Source organism: Rattus norvegicus, chromosome 8, assembly GCF_021556685.1.
Source record: "Rattus norvegicus strain SHRSP/BbbUtx chromosome 8, alternate assembly SHRSP_T2T, whole genome shotgun sequence".
Taxonomy (NCBI): Eukaryota; Metazoa; Chordata; class Mammalia; order Rodentia; family Muridae; genus Rattus; species Rattus norvegicus.
This window is the reverse complement of record NC_141541.1, coordinates 36,717,574-36,744,752: the sequence shown is the minus strand read 5'-3', so window position 1 is coordinate 36,744,752 and position 27,179 is coordinate 36,717,574. Positions and strand designations below refer to the sequence as shown.

The 27,179-nt window shown below is 44.6% G+C and overlaps 2 protein-coding genes across 5 annotated transcripts in view; one reads left to right on the top strand and one right to left on the bottom strand.

Annotated features, from left to right (window-relative positions):
* Arhgap32 (Rho GTPase activating protein 32) overlaps positions 1-25,956 on the bottom strand; it is a 257,921-nt gene extending 231,965 nt beyond the window's left edge. For 2 of the 4 annotated variants that reach the window (XM_087561825.1, XM_087561827.1), the window contains exon 1: positions 25,646-25,956. The gene's annotated coding sequence lies outside the window, so the exon portion shown is untranslated. 4 annotated transcript variants of the gene reach the window in all.
* LOC134480129 (potassium/sodium hyperpolarization-activated cyclic nucleotide-gated channel 2-like) lies at positions 1,505-14,067 on the top strand. The gene is made up of 5 exons (XM_087564318.1): positions 1,505-1,564; positions 8,492-8,568; positions 8,828-9,003; positions 9,087-10,889; positions 10,968-14,067. Exons 1-4 carry the CDS (start codon positions 1,505-1,507, stop codon positions 9,872-9,874), a joined length of 1,101 nt encoding a protein of 366 aa, XP_087420444.1. The 3' UTR covers positions 9,875-10,889; positions 10,968-14,067.
* Positions 25,957-27,179: the final 1,223 nt, after the last annotated feature.

Sequence of the window (27,179 nt, the reverse complement as noted above, 5' to 3'; positions counted from 1 at the left end):
ACATCAGCCCCAATTTATGGTTTCTTTTATAAAGAACTGTCATTTTCCATGGTCATGATGTCTCTTTACAGTAAGAGAAACCCTAAGACAAAGAAGTAGAAACCAGAAATGAGACTCAAGTGACCCTAAACCATAAAAATGAGTGAGTCATTTGACAGCCAGAGACATTCCAAATTTTCAAGCAGGAATAAGATAACAGAAAAAGGTATAGAAAAACCAAATTTTTTCCTATACAGTCACCAAAGAGAAATGTCAACAATGTAACAGGCACTGAACTGGTAAGATACATGTGACTCCAAGATAGGGCCAGGGGATGTAGCCCTGTGGTAGTTCTTGCCTTTGTGTATGTGTGTGGCCTGGCTTCTATCCCCAGAACTGAAAAACAAATAAATGAATAAAAATTCTTTTTGTTTTGTTTTGTTGAAATATAATCTTCCTTTGTAGCCCTAGTTGGTCTGGAAACTACTAGACCACACAGGGCTCAAACTTGTGACAAGTATGTCTCTGTTTTCTGGATGTTAAGACTATAAAGGTATGTCACCATATCTAGCAAAAAGTAAAAAAAACAAAAACAAAAACAAAAAAACAGATATGGTTGGGGATTTAGCTCAGTGGTAGAGGGCTTGCCTAGCAAGCGCAAGGCCCTGGGTTCAGTCCCCAGCTCCGAAAAAAAGAAAAGAAAAACAAAAAAAACAAAAAAACAGATATGTTCTTCCAGATTAGCTATGAAGTGACTATGTAGCTGAGGTTGGCCTCGAACTCCTAATTCTCCTGCCTCTGCTTACCAAGGGCTAGAATTGTACAGATGTGCTACCAAACCAATATAGGGATGTGTGTGTGTGTGTATGTGTGTGTGTGTGTGTGTATTAATTTAAGATCACATATGTACTTCAAACTATCTATGAAGCCCAGGATTACCTCTAACTCCATATCCTCCTGCCTCCACCTCAGGACCGCTGGGATCAGAGTTAAGTGCCAATGCACCGAGTTTGTTTGGCACTAGGGATCTAACCCAGAGCTTTATGCATACTGGGCAAGCACTTTACCAATGAAGCTACATCCCCAGACTAAGAGTTAAAAAGCATTGTCAGGGGCTGGGGATTTAGCTCAGTGGTAGAGCGCTTACCTAGGAAGCGCAAGGCCCTGGGTTCGGTCCCCAGCTCCGAAAAAAAGAACCAAAAAAAAAAAAAAAAAAAAAAAAAAAAAAAAAAAAAAAAGCATTGTCAGTGGAAGGGTAGAATGACAGCACCAAATGGATCAAGCTAAAGAGAACCAGGTAGGACAGGGAAAACAACAGTTATAAACAACTCTTCAAAAGTTTCTGCTGCAAACAGAACAAAGCAATTGGGCAGCAGACGGAAGACTGCGGTAAAAGTAAAGGTGGTTTAAAGCAGGTGATTTCTTCAGTTAAGGTAACAATGACTGGGGAGAAAAATATTCCTCTCTCACTATCTACCTTTAAAAAATGAGGAGACCAAAGCAAGGACACGGCGTCACTGCGAAAATGATCAGGGGCCTTTATTACTCATCCACTGCCGTCAAAAGCAAAGCTCTCAACTACAAGGTTGAGTAGTATGTCCCAAAACTATGTGAACATGCTACACCACCATCCACAGGACTGAAGAAGAGGAAGTGGAAGGCAATTAGCTTCCCCTCTAAGGCCATGACCTAAATATCACACACACCACCCCTGCTCACATCCATTTAGTCAGAACTGAGTCACATGACCATGCCTAGCTATCACAGAGAGGCTAGGAAATGCAGTCACAAGCTGGGCAGACACATGACAAGATAAAACCTGAGGGGGGCTGAAGGAAAGGCATCTAGAAAACAGTTACAGACTTGCCAGTAACATAGCCATGTATGCCTAAGACACACAAGAGAGAAAGAATGGTAAAGAAAGAAAGAAAGAACTACACATGACAATCTTCAGGGCCAGTGAAAGAACCTGTCTCAGAGAAATAAGGCAGAGAATTCAAGAGGGAAATACCCAAAGTCCCGCTCTGGCCCCTGCATGCTCACATGTGTTCACAAATACCATACACAAGAGAAACTAAATAAACAAAATGTTTATAAATCTGTAACTTCTGCTTTCCCTCTGATGTGGCCTGGGCTGAGCAGTTCTCACTTAGGTACTAACAGAGTCTCTAAGAGCTGCTACTTCTCCTCCAACGAGAAAGTAACCAAAGTTCAAGAGGGGGCAATACAGCGTGTGCTGGGCATGTTCAATAAGGCAGGCCACAAGTCATCATCATCCCATTGTCGTCTTCTTGTGTTTTAAACACTCCTAACGAACAAAGCTCCCTAGGACAGAGACTCCAAGACTCCTTTCTTACCTATTTTCCAGTGCAGTCGCATCATACAAGATCTGCAGATGTACGTGATGGCTACAGATAAATGAGATTTGGTTTCCCTCATCCTGGGGCGAAGACCACAACTGATCATGAAGGTCCACAGATACAGCAAGATGACTGAGTCCTGTCATGTTCCCTTAGGAGATGTCAACAGTGAATGTGTCAGTGCAAAATAAAAGTCCCCACTTGATCTTTTTTTTTTAATCACAGAATCAAAAAATGTTGATATCAGGAGCCAGGAGCATAGCTTAATTCTTGACCTGCCTCTCTCTCTCTCTCTCTCTCTCTCTCTCTCTCTCTCTCTCTCTCTCTCACACACACACACACACACACACACACACACACACACACACACGGGGGATTGATTAGGGGGTGGAAAAAAAAGAGGAGGAGGAGGAAGAAGAGGAGAAAAGAATTTTGGGTCAGAAAAGGACCTCAGAGATCTGCAATCTGACCTCTCATTTTATATCTGAGGAAAATGAATCTGACAGAGACAAACCATGTACTCAAGGTCACAAATTACTTACAGCAGAGTCAAAATAAACACCTAAGTTCTCAAGCTTCAGGCTCAAAACTGCTTTCCCTGTAAAAGTAGCTTCTTTAGGGGAAGGTCAGTGTTTAATACTCTGGGTAATTACTGAATTTACATAACATATTCTTTAAAAGCACGGAAAATGTTCATCAGAGGAGGAGTCCTTTGACTGTTTGCAATGAAGGGAGGAGCAGGGTGCAGTCAGATGACCTGCCCAGGATAAAGGCTTGGCTACAAAAAATAAAGATCTTACTGTTTCAGACAAATGAATGTAGTATGTACTGCAGAGTTTCTCCCAGACTGTGCTTACAGACTTCATCTAGTCTAACATTTTCTAATGGTGGTACCGCATCTTTGTTTTCAGTGTATACCACCTCTAAAGAGCCAAGATTAATGGGAAACAACAGTCAAACAAAGCTAACAGGCTGGAGAGATGCCCTAGCCGTTAAGAGATCACATGTCTCCTGAAGACGACCCAAGTTAACAGATCCCAGTATCCACACCAGGCAGATTATAACCACGTACATCTGCAGCTACGGGGATGCAATGTTCTCCTCTGACCTCTGGGGAATCCACATACATCTAAATAAAGATGAAAAATAAATCTTTTTTTTTTTGGTTCTTTTTTTCGGAGCTGGGGACCGAACCCAGGGCCTTGCGCTTCCTAGGTAAGCGCTCTACCACTGAGCTAAATCCCCAGCCCTGAAAAATAAATCTTTAAGAAAGGAGGAAAAGCTAACCAAAGGATGGCCACAAGCCAAAATATTGACTTACTTCTGAAAATACAATTTTACATTCACTCTTAATATATTCTAGCTCATGCCTTCTGTGTGAGAGATTAAAACAATCACCCTATCTCTCGCTTTATTTTGCCTATCCTACAGTGAGTACCTTTAAATACCAAGGAAGAGCCCTTGTCCAGGTATACTGTGAAACTGTAATTATTTTAACAGATCTTACTAGTCCTCTGTTCAGCCTTGATCTGCCAGATTAAGGAATCCCTGGTTTTGCTGGGTTTTTTCCTGAAGAGAGGATATCGCCTCATATTAGGCCTTTCCATTTTTCAAGTGCTGTAACTGTTCCATACCCGTTTTGCAGATATGGAGTATTGCCCCACTATGGAAAACGACTGCACCTCCAACCCACTGTTCCACCAAGGGCAGTGTGGGAACTTATCACCTCCTCTACCTCCCCTGGTTCGTCTCACTTCAATTAAGGTTCATACAAGGCCAGGCAGCCACATAATTTGCAGGGCTGAAAGAGCAACAGTGACCCCAATTCTGTTTTGTTTAATTCTGTCAGAACAATGGTCTTCTTCTGTTTGCTCACTCTTCCATTGGGATTAACCCTAAACAAATCAGCGTTTGGGATGCACATCCTATTTCTGAACTAGGAAATAAGCAAAACACTCAAGGAAACAGTTTAATGTCAAAGTCTCTAAACAATAAAATAATAATAACTTTTATTATTTTAACTCCAAAGAGAATGTTACAAAAATGTTGCTGCAAATCCTAAGAAGTAGAGTACAGAGCACACACAGGGACAGTTATCTTCCCCTGGCCTAATTAAAACAGGTCTTTCTCACACATCTCTTTATAAAAAAAAGAAAGAAAAAAAGAAAAAAGCCAGCACTAAAATAGAAGTGGTATTTAAGTTCATCTTGCAAGCTTGAGCATACTGCTAGGAAGTTATCAGAAAACAGGGCCTCTGAAAAACAGACATTTTCTCCTTTTCTCTTAACTATCTGATATACATTTATATTTAATAAATATGTGTTGGAATATATAGGACATGTTTTAAATTATTCATTGTTAGCCCCTAACTAAACTAACAGCTTCAGTAAAAGAAAAAAAAAATCCCTCTATAAAATTGAATGTAGCAAAAAAAAAAAAAAAAAAAAAAAAGAACCAAAAAAAAATTGAATGTAGCATAATACCCAAGGAGGAGGGGGGATCTAAAATCTGAGCTCAGAACTATTACAGCATTTTAGACGAGAATTTATGGCTATTGCGTTCACTTACTTAGTAGTTACTGTTTAGTCAATATTGTGTCAACATTTGACAAGCACCATTCATTTAATCCTCCCCACCCCCAGACAACTTCCTAAGGTAGACAGATAGTAACTATACTATTTCTTAGTTACAATGGAGACACCCAAATCACCAAGATATGCAGGACCAAATGTTTTAAATAGCATAATGAACACTCAGACACAGGCTCCAAAGTAAAATTTAGCGCTTCTCCACAAGTCAGAACTTTCATGAGGCTGTGACAGAAAACACCACCTGAGCTAATTACAGAAAGAAAAAAGAAGTCAAGTCCTAAATCAGAGGCTGACAAACTTTTTGTGCCAAGGATTAGATGATAAAGATTTTAGGGTTTGCTGGACTCAATGCCTCCTGAAATAATCAGGTCTACTGTTAGATGCCAAGTCAGCCATCAGCAGTGTGTAAGATAGATGAATGTGATCATATCTCAGTAAAGCTTTTTCTTACAGTGCTAAGGATCAATCCCAGGGGCTAACACAAGCTAAGCCAGGGCTCTAGAACTGAGCCACTGAGTGAGAGCCCCAGCTCCCAATAATTTTTTTTTTTTAATTTTCCACAACTTGGTCAGCAAGTCCCCCTCTCTTAGCTCATGAGTCACTCAGGCCTGTAGCCTGCACTGGATCAACCCCAACCTAGATGATTCAGACAGGCTGGAGAGACGGATCCGTCAATAAAAGTATGAGGACCTGAGTTCAGATCTCCAGAATACACATCTTAAAAAAAAAAAAAAAAAAGAATCCCTGGGACTCACTGACTAGTCTGTCTAGTCGACAGTAAGCTCCAGGATAATTAGAGAACCTGTCTCAAGGAATATGATGGGCGGCTCCTACAGGATGATAGCTAAGGCTGACCTCTGCCCCCCCCACACACAAACACACCCACACGAACCCCACATGAACATATACATACATAAAGGCAGACAAACACAAACTTTGTTTCTGAGAGTGCAAGGGGGCAAACCCTGGGCCTTCGACTGCTAGGGAAACATACATGCATACCTCACACATCTAACCCTATAAAATATCTTACATACTCTTACTTGTGAAGTTCTTGAATACTTCGAATACTCTCAAGAAACCCAAAGTCTCAACTCACTTAACCTTCCTGAGAGCGACTAAAAATTCTCAAAAGCCCAAAGCTAGTTTTTGCACAGGGCTCCCCTCAAAAATTAAGTATCGCATGAGCTTAGCACTAGAAGAAATCTAACGCCTCCTGTTCTTTATCTATGTATTGTAACTCGCTTTTAAAATATTTGCCAAGGGCTAGGGATGGGACTGAAAGATAGAGCACTTATTTGCCTAGCCTGCATGGATCCCTGGGTTCAATTCCTTGTATAACAAGAAAAGTCAGATTAATAAAACACTGTGCCAAGCCTACTTATCAAGTGAGAAAGGACTGGGTTTAACACTGTTTGTGTGTATTGGTGGTGTTTCCTTCCTCATAACAGGTTTTACATGCTTTCTATCACCTGACCCTCCCCAACTATACAGAGCACAAGCTTTCCCACACATATTTTATAATTAAAAATAATAGATTCTGAAATGACAGCTGTGCTACAGAAAGCTATAATGCTATTGTGCTGGCGGTCAGTTTTGTTTTGCCAACTTGACAAAAAAAAATCACCTGGCAAGAGGGACTGCCTCTATCAAAGTGCCTATAGGTGTGTCTGTGAGGCCATTTTCCTAATTAATGACTTACAAATAATGCCACCACCAGGCATGTAGTTATAACCTGGGTCAGTGCAGTTATAAGAAAGAAGTTGAACAAGCCATGGAGAACAAGCCAGGAGGCAGCATTCCTCTCGCTACCTTCTTCAGTCCCCGCTTCCGTGTTCCTGCTGGAATGTAAGCTGGAATAGGCCCTTTGCTCTCCAAGTTTGTTTTGATTCATGTTTTATCACAGCAACAGAAAAGTAACTAGAACAGTAATTAAGTAACAGAACTATAGCCATGGCCTATCTTCAAATCCGCTGCCTCTTGACTGCTTCCATGGATACCAGATTCCATGTTAAACCCTTAAAATTCTCATGGATGCTAGTCTTAGCCTTTAAAGATGCTATGTTTAGTCATTTTCTTTTGCTACTGTCTTAAGAAGAAAACATCTGCTAGTCCCTGACATTTATTAAATTCATCTATAGGCAACAGTGAGTCTATATATACTATGTGGATAATATGCCCAGTCAGTTTAGAAAGAGAATATTTTGATGGGAAAATCTTCTAATGGAGATGCAGTTCAGCTGGTACAGTGCTGGTCTGGCATGCACAAAGCACCATATAAATGAGGTCTGGTGATATAAAATTTAATCGGGAAGTAGAAACAGGAGAATCAGAATTTGGTGGCCATTCACATCTAGATATCAACTTTGAGGCCAAGCAAGGGAATCCCCAAGACCTTGTCTTAAAAAATGAAGAAAAAAGTCATCCAAAGAGGAAAAGGCAACAATAAAAACATCTTCTGTATAAAAGCAAAAGAAACACTGAATTAGAAAGAAGTAGAAAACGAATGCATTGCCATTAAAAATCTCAGCCCAACTGTGGCTAAGCTTCTGGTGATTGAAAAATAATGTGGGGTTGGGAAAAGGAAATAAAAGGAACATAACTACTACTGGAATTCAACCCGACATCAAAGGCTCTAATGACAGCTGAGCCTGCCTTGCTGGTTCTTAGACTCTCCCTCGGAAACAAAACTGTTATATAACTGACCAAGGTTCCTCAACTAACACTTCCTTTCTGTCCCACATACATCTTTTAGTCATCCCCCACCCCCACTGTGTCACCCTGCCCCCATCTCCATGGACAGGATCATAAGCTGCCACCAAAGCCACAGCTGGGCAAGCCTCTGTCCAAAGTGCTGCTTTATTCAGAGCCGGCTACACAGAGCACGGTAGGGACAGATTAACTGGCTTCAGCACAGTTCCAACCTCACTTCTGGTCCTGAGAAGAAGCTCCTTTAGGATGAATCAGACTCCAGACATGCCTGTTGGTGGAAATCACATCATCGTCCCTCATCTTCACAAACAACCCCGTGAAAAAGAACATACAGCAGGAGGGTTGAACTCAGAGAGGATGTGCTGTGGCAACTGCTGCTTCTACTGCCTTCCCACTCAAGGCCAGGGAACAAATGCAGATTCTGACTTAGACGTCAATTCATTCAAGAACGGGGGAAAAAAAAAAAGCATTCACGAACCACAAACATCATTACTCAAAAATATTCCCACAAATCCAGTCACTGGATCAAACTAGCAGTTTGTGGACTTCAAGAGCCAGTTACTACGGGCACCGTTTGCCTTTTCTTCTTCCAATAGAAATACACAAATAATGGCGAATGTTTACAAAAGCAACCAATGTATCAGAAAAGTTCTGCCCATTCAGACGCACTTAAAAGGTCTCAATCTGCGCCAAATAAAACTCTGAAAGAATGAAAAATAAAAGGGATGCTGACAACAGTGCCACGGCCCAGCTAGCCATGTAGCATCATGCAGTGCCTCGAGCAGTTTACAGCTTGACTAATTCTGCATACGACCAAGATTGTAATTATCCGAATTCTATTTCCTACAGGATAACTATGAGACCATCCCAAGCATCCTGAGGTGGGCCTCCTCCTCCCAGCCACCTTCTCTAAGCCTCAGCTGCAGGTGAGGATCTAAAGGGTCCAAACTAAAGCTAAGAAATCAGGTCTGATTTTTTTTTTTCTCCCTGCAGTGTCCTGCACGCCGGGCACGAAACCTTTAACATAAATATTTACTCTTGTCAACAAAATGGGAAACGCAGTATGAAGGGGGTGGCGGGGGAAGTCAAGGGGGAAAAAGGAGGCACTAAGTCACCACTAACGTCCAACTGTAGCAGCAACTTCAACCAATTAGGGTAAGAAGGGAAACTCTACTGGAGTCCCAGGGAGCGGAGACCGCTGGCTCTACTGCCCCCACGCGCGCCGGGGTTCCTCCGGGAGCAGCCGGGTCCCAGTGGAGGCGCGCAGTTGCCGGCCTCGGCCTCGGGCGGGAAGCGCCGCAGCAGGCCTGGAGGCCGTCGGAACGCCCGGTTCGCCGAGGGATGCAAACGAGAGGTGGCGGGCACGCAGCTCCGTGGCCCCGGGAGGCGGGAGAGACCGGAGATGCCCCCAAGAGCATCTGATCGTAACGTGCACGTCCTGAAGCACCGGTGCCGGACAAGCTACGAGGCCCCGCAGCCCTGCCCGCCGCGCGGCCCACGTCAGCGGCGCCCCCGGCCAGCCCGCCCGCCCGCCCGCGCCTTACCGAGCCCCGCGGCCCCGCCGCGCCGCCGCGGCGTCGCTTCGCGCCGCTCTCCGCTCCGTGTCTGCCCTCCGCGGGCTGGGCCCGCCGTCTTCGTCCGCCGCCGCCGCGCCTAACGCCGGGCCGCCCAGGGCCGCCGCGGGGGCTCGGCCGGGCGCCCCCCGCGCCAGCGCCTCATCCCGCCTCGCCGCCCCGTCAGGCGCGGGGGCGCCGGCTGCGGGCCGCGGCCTTGGGTCGGCACCTCAGGCGCGCGGCGCGCTCCCCTCCCGCGGCCGCCACGACCCCCGGGCCGCCGCCGCGCGCCGCAGAACCCCCTCGCCCGCACGCCTCCGGTCGCCCCCGCCCCGCTGGTCCGCGCCCGCTCGGCCTCCGCCTCCAGCGCTCCGCCTCCTCTGCACCCGCGACGCCCGCAGCGGGAGAAGAGGCGCGCCACCGCGGCCACGGGCACGAGCACGCGCGAGGAGGGCGCAAGGAGCGCGCGCACGGCCGCCTCGCGCGCGGCGAGGCCTCGCCTGCTGTTGTCCCGGGAAAGCATGTTCATGGCGGGGGGCGCGGCTGGGGGCCTCTCGGAGAGGAAGCGGGGAGCCGAGTGGCCGACCCGGGGCTTGCACTTTGGCTGTCCCCGTCGGCCTCTGCGTCCTGCTGGGGGGCAAAGATTCCAGAGCTGCCGCAGGAAAAGGCATCGTCCTAGACTACGCCAGAGGCTTCTCTCCTCCCCTTGCTGACCCCAGAATCCCGTCCCTGCCACCGGGAGGGGAGGGGGCGTTGCCGCAAGGCAGGAGATCCTCCGCCCGCGCTCTCTGCCTGATTTGAGGCTAGAATCTACTCGCGCCGCTTATATTTTGGAATTGAGGGGTAGGGTGCCTGAAAGTTCCCTCAGTTAGCTCCTTCATCCCGAGTTCTGGACCAGCAAATTGAAAGTAATGAAGCTGAGGAGAAGAAGGGCAGGAAAGGGTGAAAGAGTTGGGAACTTGAAGGCTCATGGTAAGACAACGGATCCAGAAGCAGCGGAGGGACTCCCTAGGAACCCCCTGACTGGATGCCAGTGCCCTTGATTCTTCCCCTGGTTCTTTTGTTCCGCCTCCAAAGGCTGTACAGCACTTCCACCTGCAATGACCATCAGGATGACAGAATGCAGGGAAGGTAGCTGAATAGTCTTCTGATTTTCCTCCACCGCAGCTACCACCACTACCCCTTTCCCCTTTTTAGCTATATACCTTTTAGTCCTTCTGACTCGTTCCATATCTAAATGTTTGGGGGCGGGGGGGGGCAGTTAACCTACGTAACTTGCTTTTATGCTCAAGCCTATTAATGCCAAATACTGCATCATCTAATGTCACTGCAGTGATTGGGTCCACTCAGCATTTAGTCATTTCAGTGGGAGTCATTGAATGTAAAACATGGCCTTGACCGCAATTAGCTGAATTTCAAGGGCACACACGAACCAGGATTTCACCACATCCTGGAGAGAAATTAGAGAGTGTACAGTAATGAACATGTACAGTAATTCCATTTTCCTGACAGTGTCAGGAGAACCAACGTTTCTTTGGAGTAAATATCCTGCATGTTTCCTAGCATAGAACCAGGAAAAGCAACGGAATGAGAACAGCAGAGGCACGGACCGGGATGGGAAACATCAAGAAGCCACAGCCCTCTCCTGAAAGAGGCACAGGCACTTGGGTCGTAAGGGTCTTCATGAAGAGAAGGTAAATGAGGACCTCTGGAAACCTCCTGAAATTGAAAAGTCTTTTTACCAAATCCTAACTGTCCCTTTTTGGTCACAGTGAGCAGTGTCTATCAGAGGCACAAGAATGAATCCAGCAGTAACTTGGGTTGGTCTGGGGATTTGCTGAGCATGAAATATGACTATCCTGTGATACCAGAGGCAGTCAAGAGGAAGAAGAACTGGGTCACCACTGGAGGCCAGTTTTGCCCAAGGGCATGATATATTGGCTACTCTCTTCTCGGATCCTCTGGAGTCTACCTGCATCCCATTCAGAAAGCCTTCATATCCTGAAGTTTTACATAAAACCCTGAAATACTGAATGTTCGATGGTTAGATGAATCCAGGGTTGGGCTTCAGTGATATAACAAGGAGTTAGGATATACCTATTTTGGTTGAAATCCTCTTAAATGTTTTGTTAGCTCTATGTTTAGTTGTATTTTATGGAGTCTGAAAAAAGAATGGACTCCAGGTGCTTTCCAAACAGCTGAGAGATATAGACAGGTTCAAGGATTCCGATCTTCCTGTATCTGTTGTGAGCCACACTCCCTCCCCCTGGAAAGCATCTTCCAAATGCCCTCTGTGTCCTGCATATCATTACTACTAAGCCTGCATATTAACCGGAGGCTTTGATCACTGGGCAACTCTGTAGCCATCTGACCTTCCTGTTCTAGATACTTATAATCAATTACCCCTACCTTCACAATATCCTCAGTGACTAAATCTATAAATCACAAGAATTGCAACATTTCCTAAAAATTAAAATTAGAAAAAAGGAAGAAAAAGTCTATCCAACTATAAAACAAAGCTAGATGATAGGATTTGTTTTCTGTGCGTGCCTTGCTTCAATATTTACAAGGAAAGAGGAGTGAATACCCCTCTACCCCATCACCCCTCTCTACCCCGACCAGCCCATCCCACCCCCAGGCTGTTGGATGCTTCAAGCTGGCTGGCCTCCTCTCCCAGCCTTGGCACTGTCATCTTCCAGGAGGTGGCATCTGGACTCCCTCCCTGCATCTCAGATCTGTTGCATTGCAGTCCCCTCTAGGCTGAGAAGGCAGAGTCACAGTGCAGACAAGTAATGCCAGCCAAATAGCAGCCTCACAGATGACTGTAACACTTAACCTAACCTTGAGTTGTAGAGAGAGCAGGGAATTGAGCAAGGGAGAGAAAGGAGCTTATTTGAATCCCAAAACCGAATAGTAGTCAACAACTGGCAACCAAGTTGTTAAAAGTGGGCCAAGCTTAGTAAAGAATTTCCCTAAACCGACAGTTGACATTGCCTTGTGTATTTATTGTTCTGACCAAGAGACCAGCTCCGGTTCTAAAAGGGGGAAAGCAACAAAGGAAGTTTGGTGGTGGTTATCATTGTTGTTAAAGATTTGCTATCGGCTGGGCAGTGGTGGCCCATGCCTTTATAATCACAGCACTCGGGAGACAGAGGCCAACAGATCTCTGTGTTCAAAGCCAATCTGGTCTGCAGACGGAGTTCCAGGACCGCCAGGGGATACACAAAGAACACCCATCTTGAAAAACAAACAAACAAAAAGATTTGCTAACTGAAATATTTCCCCTAGCCGTTGGCAAACGTTTTAAAGATTTATGGAATCCTCTTCACTGGGGTTTGACAAATTTGGGTACACGTGAAGTGATAAACTTTTCATCTTCGCTCCCATCACTTTCCTCCCACAGAGGGTTTTTCTTTCTTTTTTAAACCATGATACCAGCTGCACCTGTCTGCATGTTTGCTTTTGAATCGTTTAAGTCCTTTGTCCTCCCTCTGTCCTCTAGTGGTCTAAACGTTGACTTCAGAGCTCTGACCTTGGGCTCTTCCTATTCTGATTCTACACTCCCATCCTGGGCAGTCTCCAGCTTCAGACTTTAAATAGAACTCCGTGCATTGACTCTGACCTCTCCCACAGCTCCAGACTTATATATCCAGCTGACTCCCAGACATCATCTATGTTTGGATATTTCAACATTAATGTAGCTGAAAGACAGGGTCATTTTTTCAAAGACAGGGTCTTTCTATGTAACTGAAATGTAAACTCATTATGTAGCTCAGGCTAGCCTGGAACTCATGATCCTTCTGCCCCTTGAGTCCTGGGTTTACAGGTATGTACCACCACCATAGTCAGCTTGTTTTCTCCCCCCCACCTCGTGTGTGTGTGTGTGTGTGTGTGTGTGTGTGTGTAAGATCTTACATATCTTTCCACATGCTGCTAGATAAACATTTATGATTACCAAGCTACATTTCTGGTTCTAAAAGAAAATTATTATCTATATTCAAAACAAAATCAAAAATTGCTTTCTTCAAGGCCTTTGCATCTTATGGCCAAAGCACCCATTTTTGTCTGCAAATTCTTCAGGACCCACCTTCTAATCTGAACCTAATCCCTTCCCTCTTAGCCATCCACATCCAGGTAGACTCTCAAGATCACTCCCGAGGTAGGCTTACACTCTTTCTTCCCCAAGGTCTAGTTTCAATGCCTTCCTTTCTTTCTTCCTTCCTTCCTTCCTTTCTTTTCAGACAAGGTTTCTTTGTGTAACCTTGGCTGTCCTGGTACTAGCTCTGTAGACCAGGCTAGCCCCAGACTCACAGAGATCGCCACTGCTGGGATTAAAGGCATGCACCACGACCACCATCAGGCTGAGAATGCCTTTGAAATGGTTCATTTTCCTTGCTTGGAGCCTTCCAGGGTTCCCTGCTTCTAACCAAAGTGCTGGTGAAATCTGAAGCTCTTCCTCCAGTCTTTCCAATCCCTAAGCCCTGTCTACCTATCCAATCTACTCTCTCATTCACTTGGCACCAACCTCGCCTCTGCCTCCCACTATTCCTCAAGGCAGCTTCGTTCTCCTGGCTTTTAATGTTTCTGTCTGCCCTGGCCTCCCCTCCCTCCTTTCTTTTCACAAAGCTCTCTTCGCTGGGTTGCTGTTCTGTGAAACCGATACTTTGTTTTTATCTCTTTCATAAAAACGTAAGAGTGCAAGGGCCTCAGCTTTGGTTGTGTACCACTGTGTCCATATTGATAAACGGTACTGACAAGAAACCGGAAAAAATTGAACTTGCTTCTTTTCTATTGTTACTTGTTACTATGTAGTATAACAAACCCGGAACAACTTCAGATTACAAAATTAAATATTTTGCAAAGCAAAGCAAAGTATCCTGAGAGTCTTTTAAAAAAAATGATAGTTTAGCAAAGAAAGGTGCTGGGGGTGTTGGGGTGGATGTCTTCCTTTATTTCTTGCTACCTTATTTCTTAAGGCAGGGTCTCCTGCTCAACTTGAACATTACTCTTTAGCTAGACTAGATACACAGCAAGCTCCTGAGATCTGCCTGTCCTCAGCACTGTTTATAGGCACACGAACTCACGCTTGGCTTTTGCTGGTTTTGTTTCATATGTATGTGTGTATGGTGTTAGCACATGTGTGTATGCAAAATCGCATGTATATGTGTGCTCGTGTGTGTGCACATGTGTGGAGGCTCAAGGTTAATGTTAGGTATCTTTCACCTTGTTCTGTGAGGTAAAGTCTCTTGAGACTTTGCGTCATTCTTGAGCAAATGAAAGTGCACCCATATGGGGAGTCTCTCTAGCCCGCTTGCTGCGTGTAGATTCCCCTGCCTCCGCTTTCAGGAGGACCATTACTTCTACCTGCTGTTTATATGGGTCCTGGGGGTCTCAAGCCTAGTCCCTTTGCTTTTACTGCCAGCACTTTAACCGCTGAGCCATCTCCCAGGCCCATGCCTAGCTTTTGAACATAAGGGGCTGGGGATTGGAAATGAGGTCTTCTTGCTTTTATAGTAAGGGCTCTTAACTACTGAGCCATCCAGAGCCCCACAATTAGATTTTATTTGTTGAACTATAAAGACACAGGGAAATTAAAAACAAAGTATACGCAGCGCTTTCTCCTTCCGAACGAAAATGATCGCTATGCTGAGGAGAAATGCAGTAACTTTTCATTTTGTGTCCTGTGCGACCACAGACATTTGTACAGGTCACTTAGATTCTCTCGCTCCACCTGTGAAATGAGCCTGCAGACTTTTCCTCTTGGGTTGACCATTATAACGGGAGAAGAATTCAATTGCTGTGAAAATTATTTAGAAGAAAAAAAGTAGGGAATTTTCTTTTTCTTTTCATTTTTTTCGGAGCTGGGGACTGAACCCAGGGCCTTGCGCTTGCTAGGCAAGCGCTCTACCACTGAGCTAAATCCCCAACCCCGGGAATTTTTTTTTAAAGAGAAAATCTGGAAACAATGACTCTTGTAGTCCCAACTATTTTTGTCTTATCTGAAGAATAAGGAAGAAGGCCGGAGAGATGTCTCAGCAATTAAGAACAGTGGCTGCTTTCCAAGAGGATCTGGATTTGATTACCAGCACCCACATAGCTGCCGCTAACCATCTGTAACTCTAATTTCAGGGAATCCTATGCTCTCTTCTGTCCTCCTCAGGCACCAGGTATACATGTAATACACAGGTATCCATGCAGACAAAAAGTACCCCATACACCTAAAGTAAAAAATCAAAATAAAAAGAATGAAGAACATTGAAATAGTGGACTTTGGGCTGGAGAGATGACTCAGTTGTTAAGAGCACCGACTGCTCTTCCAGAGGTCCTGAGCTCAAATCCCAGCAACCACATGGTGGCTCAAAACCATCTGTAATGAGATCTGATGTCCCCTTCTGCTGTGTCTGAAGACAGCTGCAGTGAGCTTATATATAATAAATAAATCTTTAAAAGAAAGAAATAGCTGACTTTACACTCTTTTTAAAAATTCAGCATTTTTAAAAGTATCAGGAAAAAAATGGTTTTCTGAGATAGCTTTGTGGTCCATATACTAAAAGGTTAACCTCCTCCCTATGCCCCATCTCTCACTCCCTGTGTGGTCATGTTAAGAGATATTTTCTGTGATGTCTTTACTTGTCTCAAACTTGTGGGCTTAGGTCATCGTCTTGCCTCAGGCCTCCCTAGTGGCTTGGATGGCAGCCATGCACCACCATGCCTGGCTGTTAGAACAATTAAAAGGTGAGAACTAGAAGACTTTGGTTAGGCCATGGGGGGAACCTGCCCTTTGGAAGGGACTAAGGCCATTCTTCTAGGACCCTGCTCTTTAGAGAACAGGTTATTACAAAAGAGTCAGTTTGACTCCTGTTCGGTTTCTGGCTTCCTTCCGCATTCTGTGATCTCTCTCAGTCACAGTCCGATCCAACCATGGTGTCATCTGCCGTGATGTAACACCATGGGGTGTTACCATGGGGGTCTCACCAGAGCTAACACACACTGTTTAGGATTTCAAACCCCCAAATTATGAGTTATATAACCCTCTCTTCTTTATAAACTATACAGCGTCAAGTATTTCCTTAGGGCAATGAAAATCATCTTAAGAGATCCTGTACTCTGTAGAATCAGAATAACAACACATAATTAGTAGTTAGATGTGGGCCAGACAATGAAAGGAATAGCACTGAAATGTAGACATTTGTATAATATGTTAATTGTGTTTCTTATCAAGCACAATCGAGTAGAGCTTTGTGCAAAGTATAATGGACAAAAAGGCGACCATTACATTTTGGGATATGAGGCAACAAAATGTCTTGGAGAGGAATGTAGTACAGAGTTTTTTGTTTGTGGTGGTGTTGTTGTTGTCTCACTGTGTAGAATGGTGTCAAACTAGGGGTTGCACTGCACCTGCCTCCTGAGTGCTGGGATAGTACTGAGCATTTTTGAAGCTCTGTTTCCCAGCAAGCATGCTGTTTTAGAGGCATACATCATTGCGGTGACTTGGGAGAATCGACAACTAATTCCTTTTGGTGGCTGTGATTATGGTGGGATGATACTATGAGAAAAGACACACATTCGCGTATGCGTGCACACGCGCACACACACACACACGTGCACACTTATACATGTCCACACATACACATGCACATGCACATACATATACATGCACACACACATGCACACTTGCACACACACACCACACACATACATACACACACACACACACACACACACACACACACACACTTTTACTGTAAATACACTGAATGCTTCATTCCTCCCTCCAAGCTCAGGCTTTCCTGAATCAGCACTCGTCTTAGACACGTGGTGATGCTTCCAACCCCAAAGCCTTTTATTAGATCTAAAGAACTGAGGCCAGCATGGAGGGAATGCATGGGAAAGTGACTTGGGAAAGCGAAAGATCAAAGAGAGGTCACTCAACCCCAGGCTGCTGCTTTCCCAGGGTGCTCCCAGCAATTCCCCTCCCACGATCTTGTCTTTTATGACTTCCAGTTTCCAGAGCTGAACGCATTTCAGACCGTCTAAAGCATCTGAGTTTTCCTGCCGGATTCAAAATACATGTTGGCTGAGAGTTCACCTATGCTTCTGAAACTGAATGCAGAAGATAGGAGGTTTCCCAGGCAACTTGAGAGGAGCTGTGCTAGATAATCCTATATGGCATGTTGTTGGTTTTTTGGTTTTTTTTTTTTAATCACTGTACTTGGCTTAGAAAGTTATTTTGTGTTTAAGTACAGATGAGCTTGGATATAGTGGGGGTTAGGGGTCATAATACAGCAAACAGAACAATAAAACTACCCTATCAAAATATTAGTCCCCTGCTCCCCACTCAATTTTACCTCTATGTATTTCATGTTGAAAACAAACAGCATAACTCCTCTGAGTGATATAAAGGCCGGGCTCCAGCAGAGCTGGCAACGCACAGACCCAGCAGCTCACTCCCTCATTCTCAGGTCATGCTGTAATCTAAAAACTGTTTTCTCTGTAGTCTTTGATGGGTTTTAAAAATAAAAAGCAACAACCCTCTTGCTTAGGGCAACGGGATAGTTTGTAAAATGGTACAAAGAAAGAGAGAGTGTTGAGCAGGTAAGAAAATGATAACTTTGTTGCTTCAGAATGCCTCTCGGGGTAAGTGTTCAGTAGAAGGCCTGATGTTTATTCAAGTACGAGGGAGGCATTGTTGACATTGAGGGAAGTGGAAGCAAGGAGAGATTCATAAAGTCTATATGGCAATAGAGAGCGGCATTTGGGACTGAGGAGATAGCTCAGTCAGTAAATGTCCTAAAAGAGGATGTCAACAAGACAACGCCAATGGACGAGCTAAGTGGAAGGAAGACAGCCCACGAGACCTCAATCCAGACAAGTAAGGAATGTGAGAGCAGTCTTCTCCAGGAGAAGCATACCAGTCTCTCATCCAGAACCAAGTAGTCATCCCTGAAAACATACATACAAGTAACATTATACAGCCTGAGCAGGTTGTACTTATACATTGAAATATACATACATATATATACATACATATATACACACATATACTTACACACACGCATATATTGGGAGGGAGGAGGGAGTCCATAGGTTGGATGGAGGAAAAGGGGGTGGGTAGTATAATCTCAAAAAATATATTAAATGATGGCGTACAAATGGTCAATAAATATATGAAAGCAATGTTCAACATTTTTTTTTTAGCCATCAGGGAAATGCAATCAAAACTACGCTGAGATTTGGACTTCCACCAGTCAAGAAAGCCAACAACAAAAGCTGGAGAGCTGGGAGCGAAGGGCTTATATACTTCCGGTGTGAATGTCAATTAGTGCAAACACAGTGAGAACAGCACGGAGGCTCCTCAAACAGCTAATAGTCCCAGTGCTTCGGAGCCAGAGACAGAAAGATCATGAGTTTGAGGTAAGCCTGGGCTATACAGCAATTTTCCAGGATAGCCTCGAATAAATATTAAGACTATATCTTGAAAGAAAAAAAAAAAAGACTAAAAGTAGAATTGCCAAGTGATCCAGCTGTTCCCCCCTAGGAATGCTGGGAATCTATCCAAGTGGCATTAGGCCAGCCTACTACTGAGCCTTCCTGCACATCCATTGTCTCGGAACACGATTCACAATGGTTAAGATACACTAACAGTCTACAAGCCTACCAATGGTTGTGTGACAAGTGTGTAAGACGGGTGAAGTGTCTCAGCAAAAGGCACTTGGTACCAGGTCGGATGGCCTGGGCTCAATCCCTAGAACTCATGGTGGAAGAAGAGAACTGACTCCCCAAAGGACACTCTGACTTTTACCTGGCTCTACAGCATGTGCACACACACACACACACACACACACACACACACACACACACCTTACATATACAGTAATAATAAATAAGAATTTTAAATGTTTTTAAAAGAAAATGGGGTATATGTATCCAATGGGGCATTTATTCAATCATAGAGAATAACAAAATGATAATTGGATGAAGCTGAAGTTCGTGTTAAGCAAATCATACCAGGTCAGAAAGACACATATCATGTTTCTCTCATATACAGAACGTAGAGGTGGGGGCTATGGAGGGGTAGCATGGAAATAGAAGGGAGCCTATCTGAGAAAGGAAGACCAGAGAGAGAGGGGACAGAGGAGAGGAGAGGGACATGAATAAGATCAATGTACACAATACACTTCCATAATAATATCATGATGAGACCCACCAATAAATGTATGTTAATTAAAAAGAGGTGACACTCAGTGGGAGGTCTTAAGATCACTGAAGGGAGCCCTTGGAAAGGATAGTAAGACTCAGTTCTCTTCTGTTTCTTGGCCTTGAGTAAATCGGTTCACTCCATGTGTCTGCCATGCCTTACCTTAATGATGTGCCAGCTCTGGTCCAAGTTAACAGGACCAGCTGAGGCTCCAAACCTGTAAGCCAATATAGACCTTTTCTCTAGGAAAGCTAACTTCCTCAAGTTTGGTAACAAAAAGCTGCCTCACACACCAGGCAGTCTTACATATCCGAGGAGAGCGCCCCCTACCCACATGAGAACCCACTTTCCACCCTTTTTACTCTGCTCTACAAAGGGTAAGAAAACCCTTGCTCTTCGGTTCCTATCACTGCTTTTCTTTTCGCTGTAGTTGGCCGTGCCTTTTCCCTTGACCCCTAAGGACACCAAAGAAAATTCCACTCTCAGGTACAGTGATTCAAACTAGGCTCTTCTACATAGATAAAGCATTTCTACGCGTTTCAAACACGTCTTTACTGGATTTTTTTTTTCTGGGGTGGGAGGAAGTGACAATAAAGTTGCTTGTTGGTTGCGTTTTTTCAAAGAGAATCTCATTATGCAGCTCAGGACAGCCTGGAACTCATGATCCCACTGCCTCAGCTTTCAAGGCTGGGATTCCAGGCATGTGTCACCATGCCCCACACCCATTCATATCTTTTGATAGGCAAGTAAGCCAGGGTAAGAGAGCAATTTTTCTATCCAATCCATTCCATAGTCACAACTAGCCCCGCCTCCAAACTAGCCCCCATCCTCTTTCTGCCCCACCCACCTCACCCCACCCCCTTGTGGTTTCTTAAGCCAAACAGCAGATTACTCAGTATCACTTCAATGATACTTCAATGATAGCAGGGAAGCCAATCAGCCTGTTTTCCCTGAGCAGGTCAGGGATTTCGTCTTTTCTTTTTACCGAGGGAGAAAGCTAGCTTCAAGGAAATGAGGAAAGCTTACTGAGAGGCACCCTTCCTAATTAAGTTCTTACCTGTACAGTAGGGACCATGCTAAAGGCTGGGCAGAGAAAGGCAAACAGGGAGTGCCTCTGGTTCCCAGCACTTGGAGTTTACAGGAGATGAAAACAGCAAGAGCTAATCTCTGGGCTTACAGACATCAAACAGCTGTGCAAACATTGGGCAGCGGCAGAAATTAAACACGAAAGTAAATAAAGTATTTACCTTATGTAAAAGTCGCGCAGCTGCCGTTATTCTCTACTAGGGCTCCGGAGAAGGCTAGGGACAGGATGCGAAAGTGCTTGCATTTTTTTTTTTCTGTAGGGGATGGTGTCGGCGGAAAGGTCACTCGGGGAACAAAGCAAACTATTGCATAAAGCCTCGTCTGCTGGTGCATAACCTCTAAACCTCAGCCTTTGGGTTGAACTGAGTTTGTTTCTCAGAAGTATCTCTTCCATGTCAGACCACGCTTTTAGGAATCTGTGTCAGGAACTAATTTTAAAGTGTTAGAGATGGCCCCAGTGGCCAGCCACAGCAGGAACTCAGTGAAGAGGCCTGAGAGCTGCCACCAGAACCGTCCTACCTCAAAGGACGGCTTGATTTCCCACATACATTCAGGGCCATCAAGTGAGCCACAGTAGACCACTGCCGCCAGAGCCCCTGCCTGGTAACCCTGTATCGTGGAACTCTCCTCAGCCTTCCTAATGAAGAAACACAGCTTTAATCAGCGGAGATGCCGGGAGTCAACACCGGGAGCATGGGACACATGAGTAATTGATGACCTACTAAGCTGCTCCTGAATCCTACTTCAGATGCCCAAAAGGAAGAGCGCCTTTTGTGTTTAAGTGAAAATAATTGTTTGTCCAGAGACATTATGCAGAGTAGTCTATATATCTGAACAACAGTCAAGATTTTAAAAGAAATAAAAACAATACAAGCTTATAGGTACAAAATTAGAAATGGTGGTAACATGAAAAAAATGCAGAACCATAATTTAGGCATAATCGGTGTTAATATTTTAATATATAACTTTGTATACATAGATTAAAAGCTTTTTACTGGGACCAATGAGATGGCTAAGTAGGTTAGGAGACTTGCTGCCAAGACTGATGGCCTGAATTCAATTCCCTGTGCCCACATGATAGAGGAAGAATGGACTCCTATAAGCTCTCGTCTACATGTATTCCATGGCATACGTGAAAATCAATAGATAGCATGTAATTGAGCAATGATGAATTTTTAAAAATTATACCAATAAGACCATACTGGAGATATTGCATGTAATCTAATTTCTCTCCTTAGTAGTACTGTTTAGCTTTTCATGTCAATAAATGCTTACACTATATTTGTATAATCATATATCCATACAATATACCATTCTCCCTTTCATAGTCCCCCATAGCAATGACAGATGGGTCATCTTTGCTGCTAAAAGCAGGTGCACACACACACACACACACACACACACACACACAGAGCACACACATACACAATACACACATACACACCATACACTCACCACACACACACACACCACACACACTCACACACACACACTCATACCCACACACACACCACACACACATACACACAAACACACCACACACACACACACACACACACACACACACACACACACACACACACACTCCAAACCAAACAAACAAAAAGCGTTCCCTCACCCTAGCTGATACATAGAGCTCAGTGATTAGTTATAAAAGATTCCCAGTAGAGAACTTTCTTTCGTTTCTTTTCTTTTTTGGTACGTCTCACTGTGTAGCCCAAACTTGTCCAAAAGGGAAGCCCCTCTTATTTCAGCCTCCAGAGTGTTGGGATTACAGAGACCATTATGATTGAGCTAGGAGACCTGTCTCTTAAAACCTTCTCTGCTGCTAACACTTCCTATTTTCACATGGGAAGTCCCGAGATGGGTTTTAAAACGGATTTTATGCTCAGCCCTTGCTTCGGCACCAAAGTAAATGATGCCCCAAAGTTCACGCATGCTCCAATAGAAACGCAATAGCTTTTTAGCTGAGTAGAATCCTTGAGCAGCTGGGAACAGAGTTAATGTTGTCTGATACTAATTACTCCCTAGATCTAGTTTATTATAGGAAACAGATTCAGTTCTCAGTGTATTCTCTCAGGACCTGGCCTACATAGTTATTAATTTTACTCCTTTTAAAAAAAAAGAGTATTTACTCATTTATTTTATATATATGATGAGTACACTGTAGCTGTCTTCAGACACACCAGAAGAGGACATCGGATGCCATCACAGTGGGTTGTGAGCCACCATGTGGTTGCTGAGAATTGAACCCAGGACCTCTAGAAGAGCAGTCAGTGCTCTTAACCACTGAGCCATCTCTCCAGCCACATTAATTTTATCCTTGAGTTTCATATATTTCATTCATGTTTCTGTTTGGGTTCTGTCCCCTGAATCTATTCAGTTCATAGTTTATTACTGCATGGTCATTGAATTAACCTTCTGAAGACATCAATTTTTTTAAAAGAAATGCTTGAGAGATTATTCAGTGATTAAGAACACGAACTGTACTTCCACGGGACCGGAGTTTGGTTTTCAGCAGTCATGTCAGGTGGCTTACAACTCCAGCTCTGAGAGGCTCCTCTGGCCCACAAGGCGCCTTCACTCATATGCACACACCGTACCACACACACACATTCATATCATTCTTTAATAGCTTCTGAGCAGTGTAACTGTGAGAGAGGGTCCTAGAATTCAGGCTGCTGCACTATAACCTACAAAGAGACACAGAGTTGTCCTAAGGTGCCAAGCCTCCTTCAACCCAAATAAATGTGCCTCTGAACTGTTATCACAGTGTGCTAACCGCTCATGAAAAACTGGGCCAAGAAGCGAAGTTTCTGCTTCTACAAGAGAGACAGAGACTCAGAGAGAGAATCCAAACTAATTGCCCTCTCTACATGGGAGTGGAGAGGAGGGGTCTGCCGAGTCAGGGCTAGCAGATATGTAATGAGTGCTAGTCTGACTCCCACCAGAGACTCAAGGAGCTGCTCTGGGGAAAGGATGGACAGCTGCCATTCCTCCAGGCACACCCCGGGAATGCTAAGGAAGATCACATATTCTGACTCCTTCCATTGCAAAGACACAAGAACAAGTTCGTTGACATTACTTCAGGCTACCTTGTATAGAACCTATACGTTCACTCGACCACGAAGGAGAGGCAACTGTGCCAAGGATGCTCTCTTTCTCTGTGGCTCTCTTGAGGAGAGGACTCAGTTGTTCAAAGCAAACAAGCATGAGAAGGGGAAAGTACCACTTACTCGGACATAGTTGGCATCTCAAGCCCTGAGCAGTTAATAACCGGCTGCTTGAGGTGGAAGCAGCCATAACTATCACAGTCTCTGTCTGTCTGTCTGTCTGTCTGTCTGTCTGTCTGTCTATCTATCTATCTATCTATCTATCTAATATGTATGTATGTATCTATCTGTCTATCTATCTAATATGTATGTATGTATCTATCTATCTGTCTATCTATCTATCTATCTATCTATCTAATATGTATGGGTGTTTTGCCTCCCTTTATATCTGTATGCCACATGCATGCCTACCTTGCTACTTGAATTGCTCTTGCAAACCTTACTGAGCCTGCCTTCTCTCTAGAAAAAACAAAAAAAAACAAAAAAAAAAAAAAACACCAAAATCTCCTTTCCGATCGTCAAAGACAAAGAAGTGAAAATGATTTTAAAAGTAAAGCATAAAGATGTTTATAAAATGGAATATGGACCAATGACTCTAGCCAGGAGGGGAGTGATTTTTGAACAAATATCCAATTGTTTTCCATTACTCCATCTGGGTCTGTTCACAGGGAATTTGGAACCTCTTCCTGACAAAGGCTGGGGGACCTCATTGCACCCCTGGGAGGTCCGCAGGAAAAGGGAGGGAGGAGGGCAGTATTTTCAGAACATGGCAAATAGTGCCAAAATAAAGATAACACGCAGTTTAAAGAGAGGCTGGGACCACAAACCAGCACGGGGAGCCAGGAAGCCAGCGCACTGAGCTAGGCAGCAGAAATGGAAGCCAGAAAACAGAGCCAGCAGGCAGAGGGACAGGAAGAATAAGGCAGCAGAGAAAGTTGGCCTAGGCAAATACTTGGGACAAGGGCTCAAGGCACCTAGCTACTTGCTTGTACAGCAGGGTGTGGGGATGTGTGGCTAAGTGGGACGGGTTGGTAAAATGTAAATCAACTTGATATGCAGCCACCTGGAGTTCTAGGTACAGAGATAGACCCAGAGTATGGCATGGTATTAATGTGAACAGTTAGGCATGGGGCACAAGTCGTGTGTTTGTTCAGATAAACGCTCACATATGTGAGACCCTTACTTTGCTCCATGCTAAGCTATGCACATTCATTATAAATATGTCATTTAGCATTTCCAAAAATAGACTCAATTAAGTACAATTATATCTGCTTTGTAGCCTGGAGACATGAGACAAAGGTTGGATGATTTCCTTAACATCACATACAACCAGCAGCAGTATGATTTAAAGTTGGGTCTCTGGCCCTTCAGAACCCAGCTCTTCTCGAATTTAATAGAATTAGATAGGTGCATTCGTCTTTCCTCACAGTCTTCTGATTTGGTCGTTCTGGGGCAGAGCCAGGAATCCACAGGTTAACATGCATAACTGCTGGTATTGATACAGTTGCTCGGGTGTCCAGGCAAGACACATCAGCAAAGATTGGCAACAAAAAGATAGGAAAGAAGGCTAAAAATAAAGTCATATGTAGAAGAAGACTCACCATCAAAATCATAGACTTGGAAGCTTTTGACTATTTTGATAGTCTTACTACTTACTTTCCTCCCCAAATAAATGTTTCCTGTCATCCAGAAACAGCCAAAAGTTAGCCCTTCCAGTGCCTAGCAGAATCAAACTTCCTCACTGGCATAAACCCCTAAAATTCCACCCAATGCTCAACCCTGACTCAGAGCTATAGACCGTCCCTCTGTTATGTTGTCAGAACTGTATTCAATGTCAAAGACCTCAGATAACCTGCAGGAGTTGTCCATGCTCAGGCGAGAGATTCCTAGCTTACTGGCTCTTCACCTGAACAAGACTACAATAAGGACTTGCCTTCCCGGTATTCCCAAAGACAGCCTTCAAATAGCGGGGCCAGTCCTCACGATTACCCAGCCAGACAAAGCACAATGCTAGAAATCACTGTCACACATGATACACATTTCCCTTACTTACTTTTGAGAAACTCTTGAATCCCTGGCTCCAGATTCAGGGGTGAAATCCGTCTTCCTTACAAGGTCTTCTCCTCTTCAAAGGTGCCCTCCCTCCCCTTAGAGCTGACAGATTTTCTTCAAGCGATTACACAATGTTCCTTCAGAGAAACCCCAAGAGGCTAGAATGGGTTGCTTTGCAATTTTCATGTCTCCAAATGAGAACGAGAAGGTCACGGGGCGACCGATAATCTGCATGAGCTGGAAACGGCCATGTTTGTGTCCTCTTCCAGTTTCCCAAGTCTTCCCTCTGCTTTCTTTGCTGCCTTTCCACTTAAGTTTGTCTGTAAGCGCCTTTGTGGCCTCCACGGCAGGCCTCAGGCCAAGGCAGAAAAACGGATTCTTTTCATCTATTCAAGTGTGATCTGGGGCAGACAAGCCTGCTGCACAGGCAAGAGGCACAGTGAAGTATTCTGTTTTCAGCATTCAGTCCGCAGAGCCTATCGTGGGGCCTGCCCTTGGCAAAGCCAGCCCAGTGACCAGGGCCATTTGGCAGAAGCAAGAATGCTACTAGTCTGGTCCCTCCTGTCACCTGGACGGGGCATCCTGGTCCAAAGAACAGGAGCTGGGCTTCCTGTTCCAAGCACACCTCCCGAGTTCATCTCCAGCTTTCAAAACATCTTTTAACTGTCCAAACAGCAACTTTATTTGTTTATTTTGAAATGCTGGGTGAGTTCGGAAAACATTATAGTTACTATATATGGAAAACATCCACATAATGGTACCTGAATGGAGCCTTAGTATCAAATGGAGCACACTTCCTGTCTTCAACACAAGAGAATGCGGGCCTCAGATATACCCGCAGAAGAAGGACACTGGGTAAAAGTAAACATCGGGCAGTCCAAGGGTACTCTTCCTGTGTGTTTAATTTACTAAAAATCTACTTTTTTGGATAAAAGTATGAAAGAAAAGTATGAAAGTGTCAGACTGTGTAGCGGGAGTGTTTTGGCTGTCCCACTTTGTGCTACCGGCTGGTCTCAGGTGCGCACCTGCCCAGGAGATAGCTAGGATCCACAGTTGAAACACACACACACACACACACACACACACACACACACACACAATAAGCTTGTGGTTGTATGGCTGGGTTCTTCTAAGACTTCCACGGCTTGCATGCCCTTTACTCCTAGCTCAGCACCTCTAAATCTGCCCTCACCTTAGTTGTCCAGTTACCTCCTAGCTCAACAGTCTCTTAAGGGCTGGACAGGGCTCTACCCTTGAGCTGTATACTCCTAGCCCTTACATCACACTACGTATCAGCATGTTAGGCTTCCTGTTTCCAGCCAGCGCCGAGCGATGGGCATCTTTTTGGGACAACTAGCGAAACCTGCAAGACCAGGAGTAAGAGTAAACCCTACTACAAGAAGCAGAAGTATGAGCTGGGACAGCCTGCTGCCAACACTAAGATTGGCCCTTGCTGCATATACACAGTCCGAGTTCAAGGAGCTGTACCTTCCCCCGAGATTGGATGTGGGGAACTTTTCCTGGGGCTCTGAGTA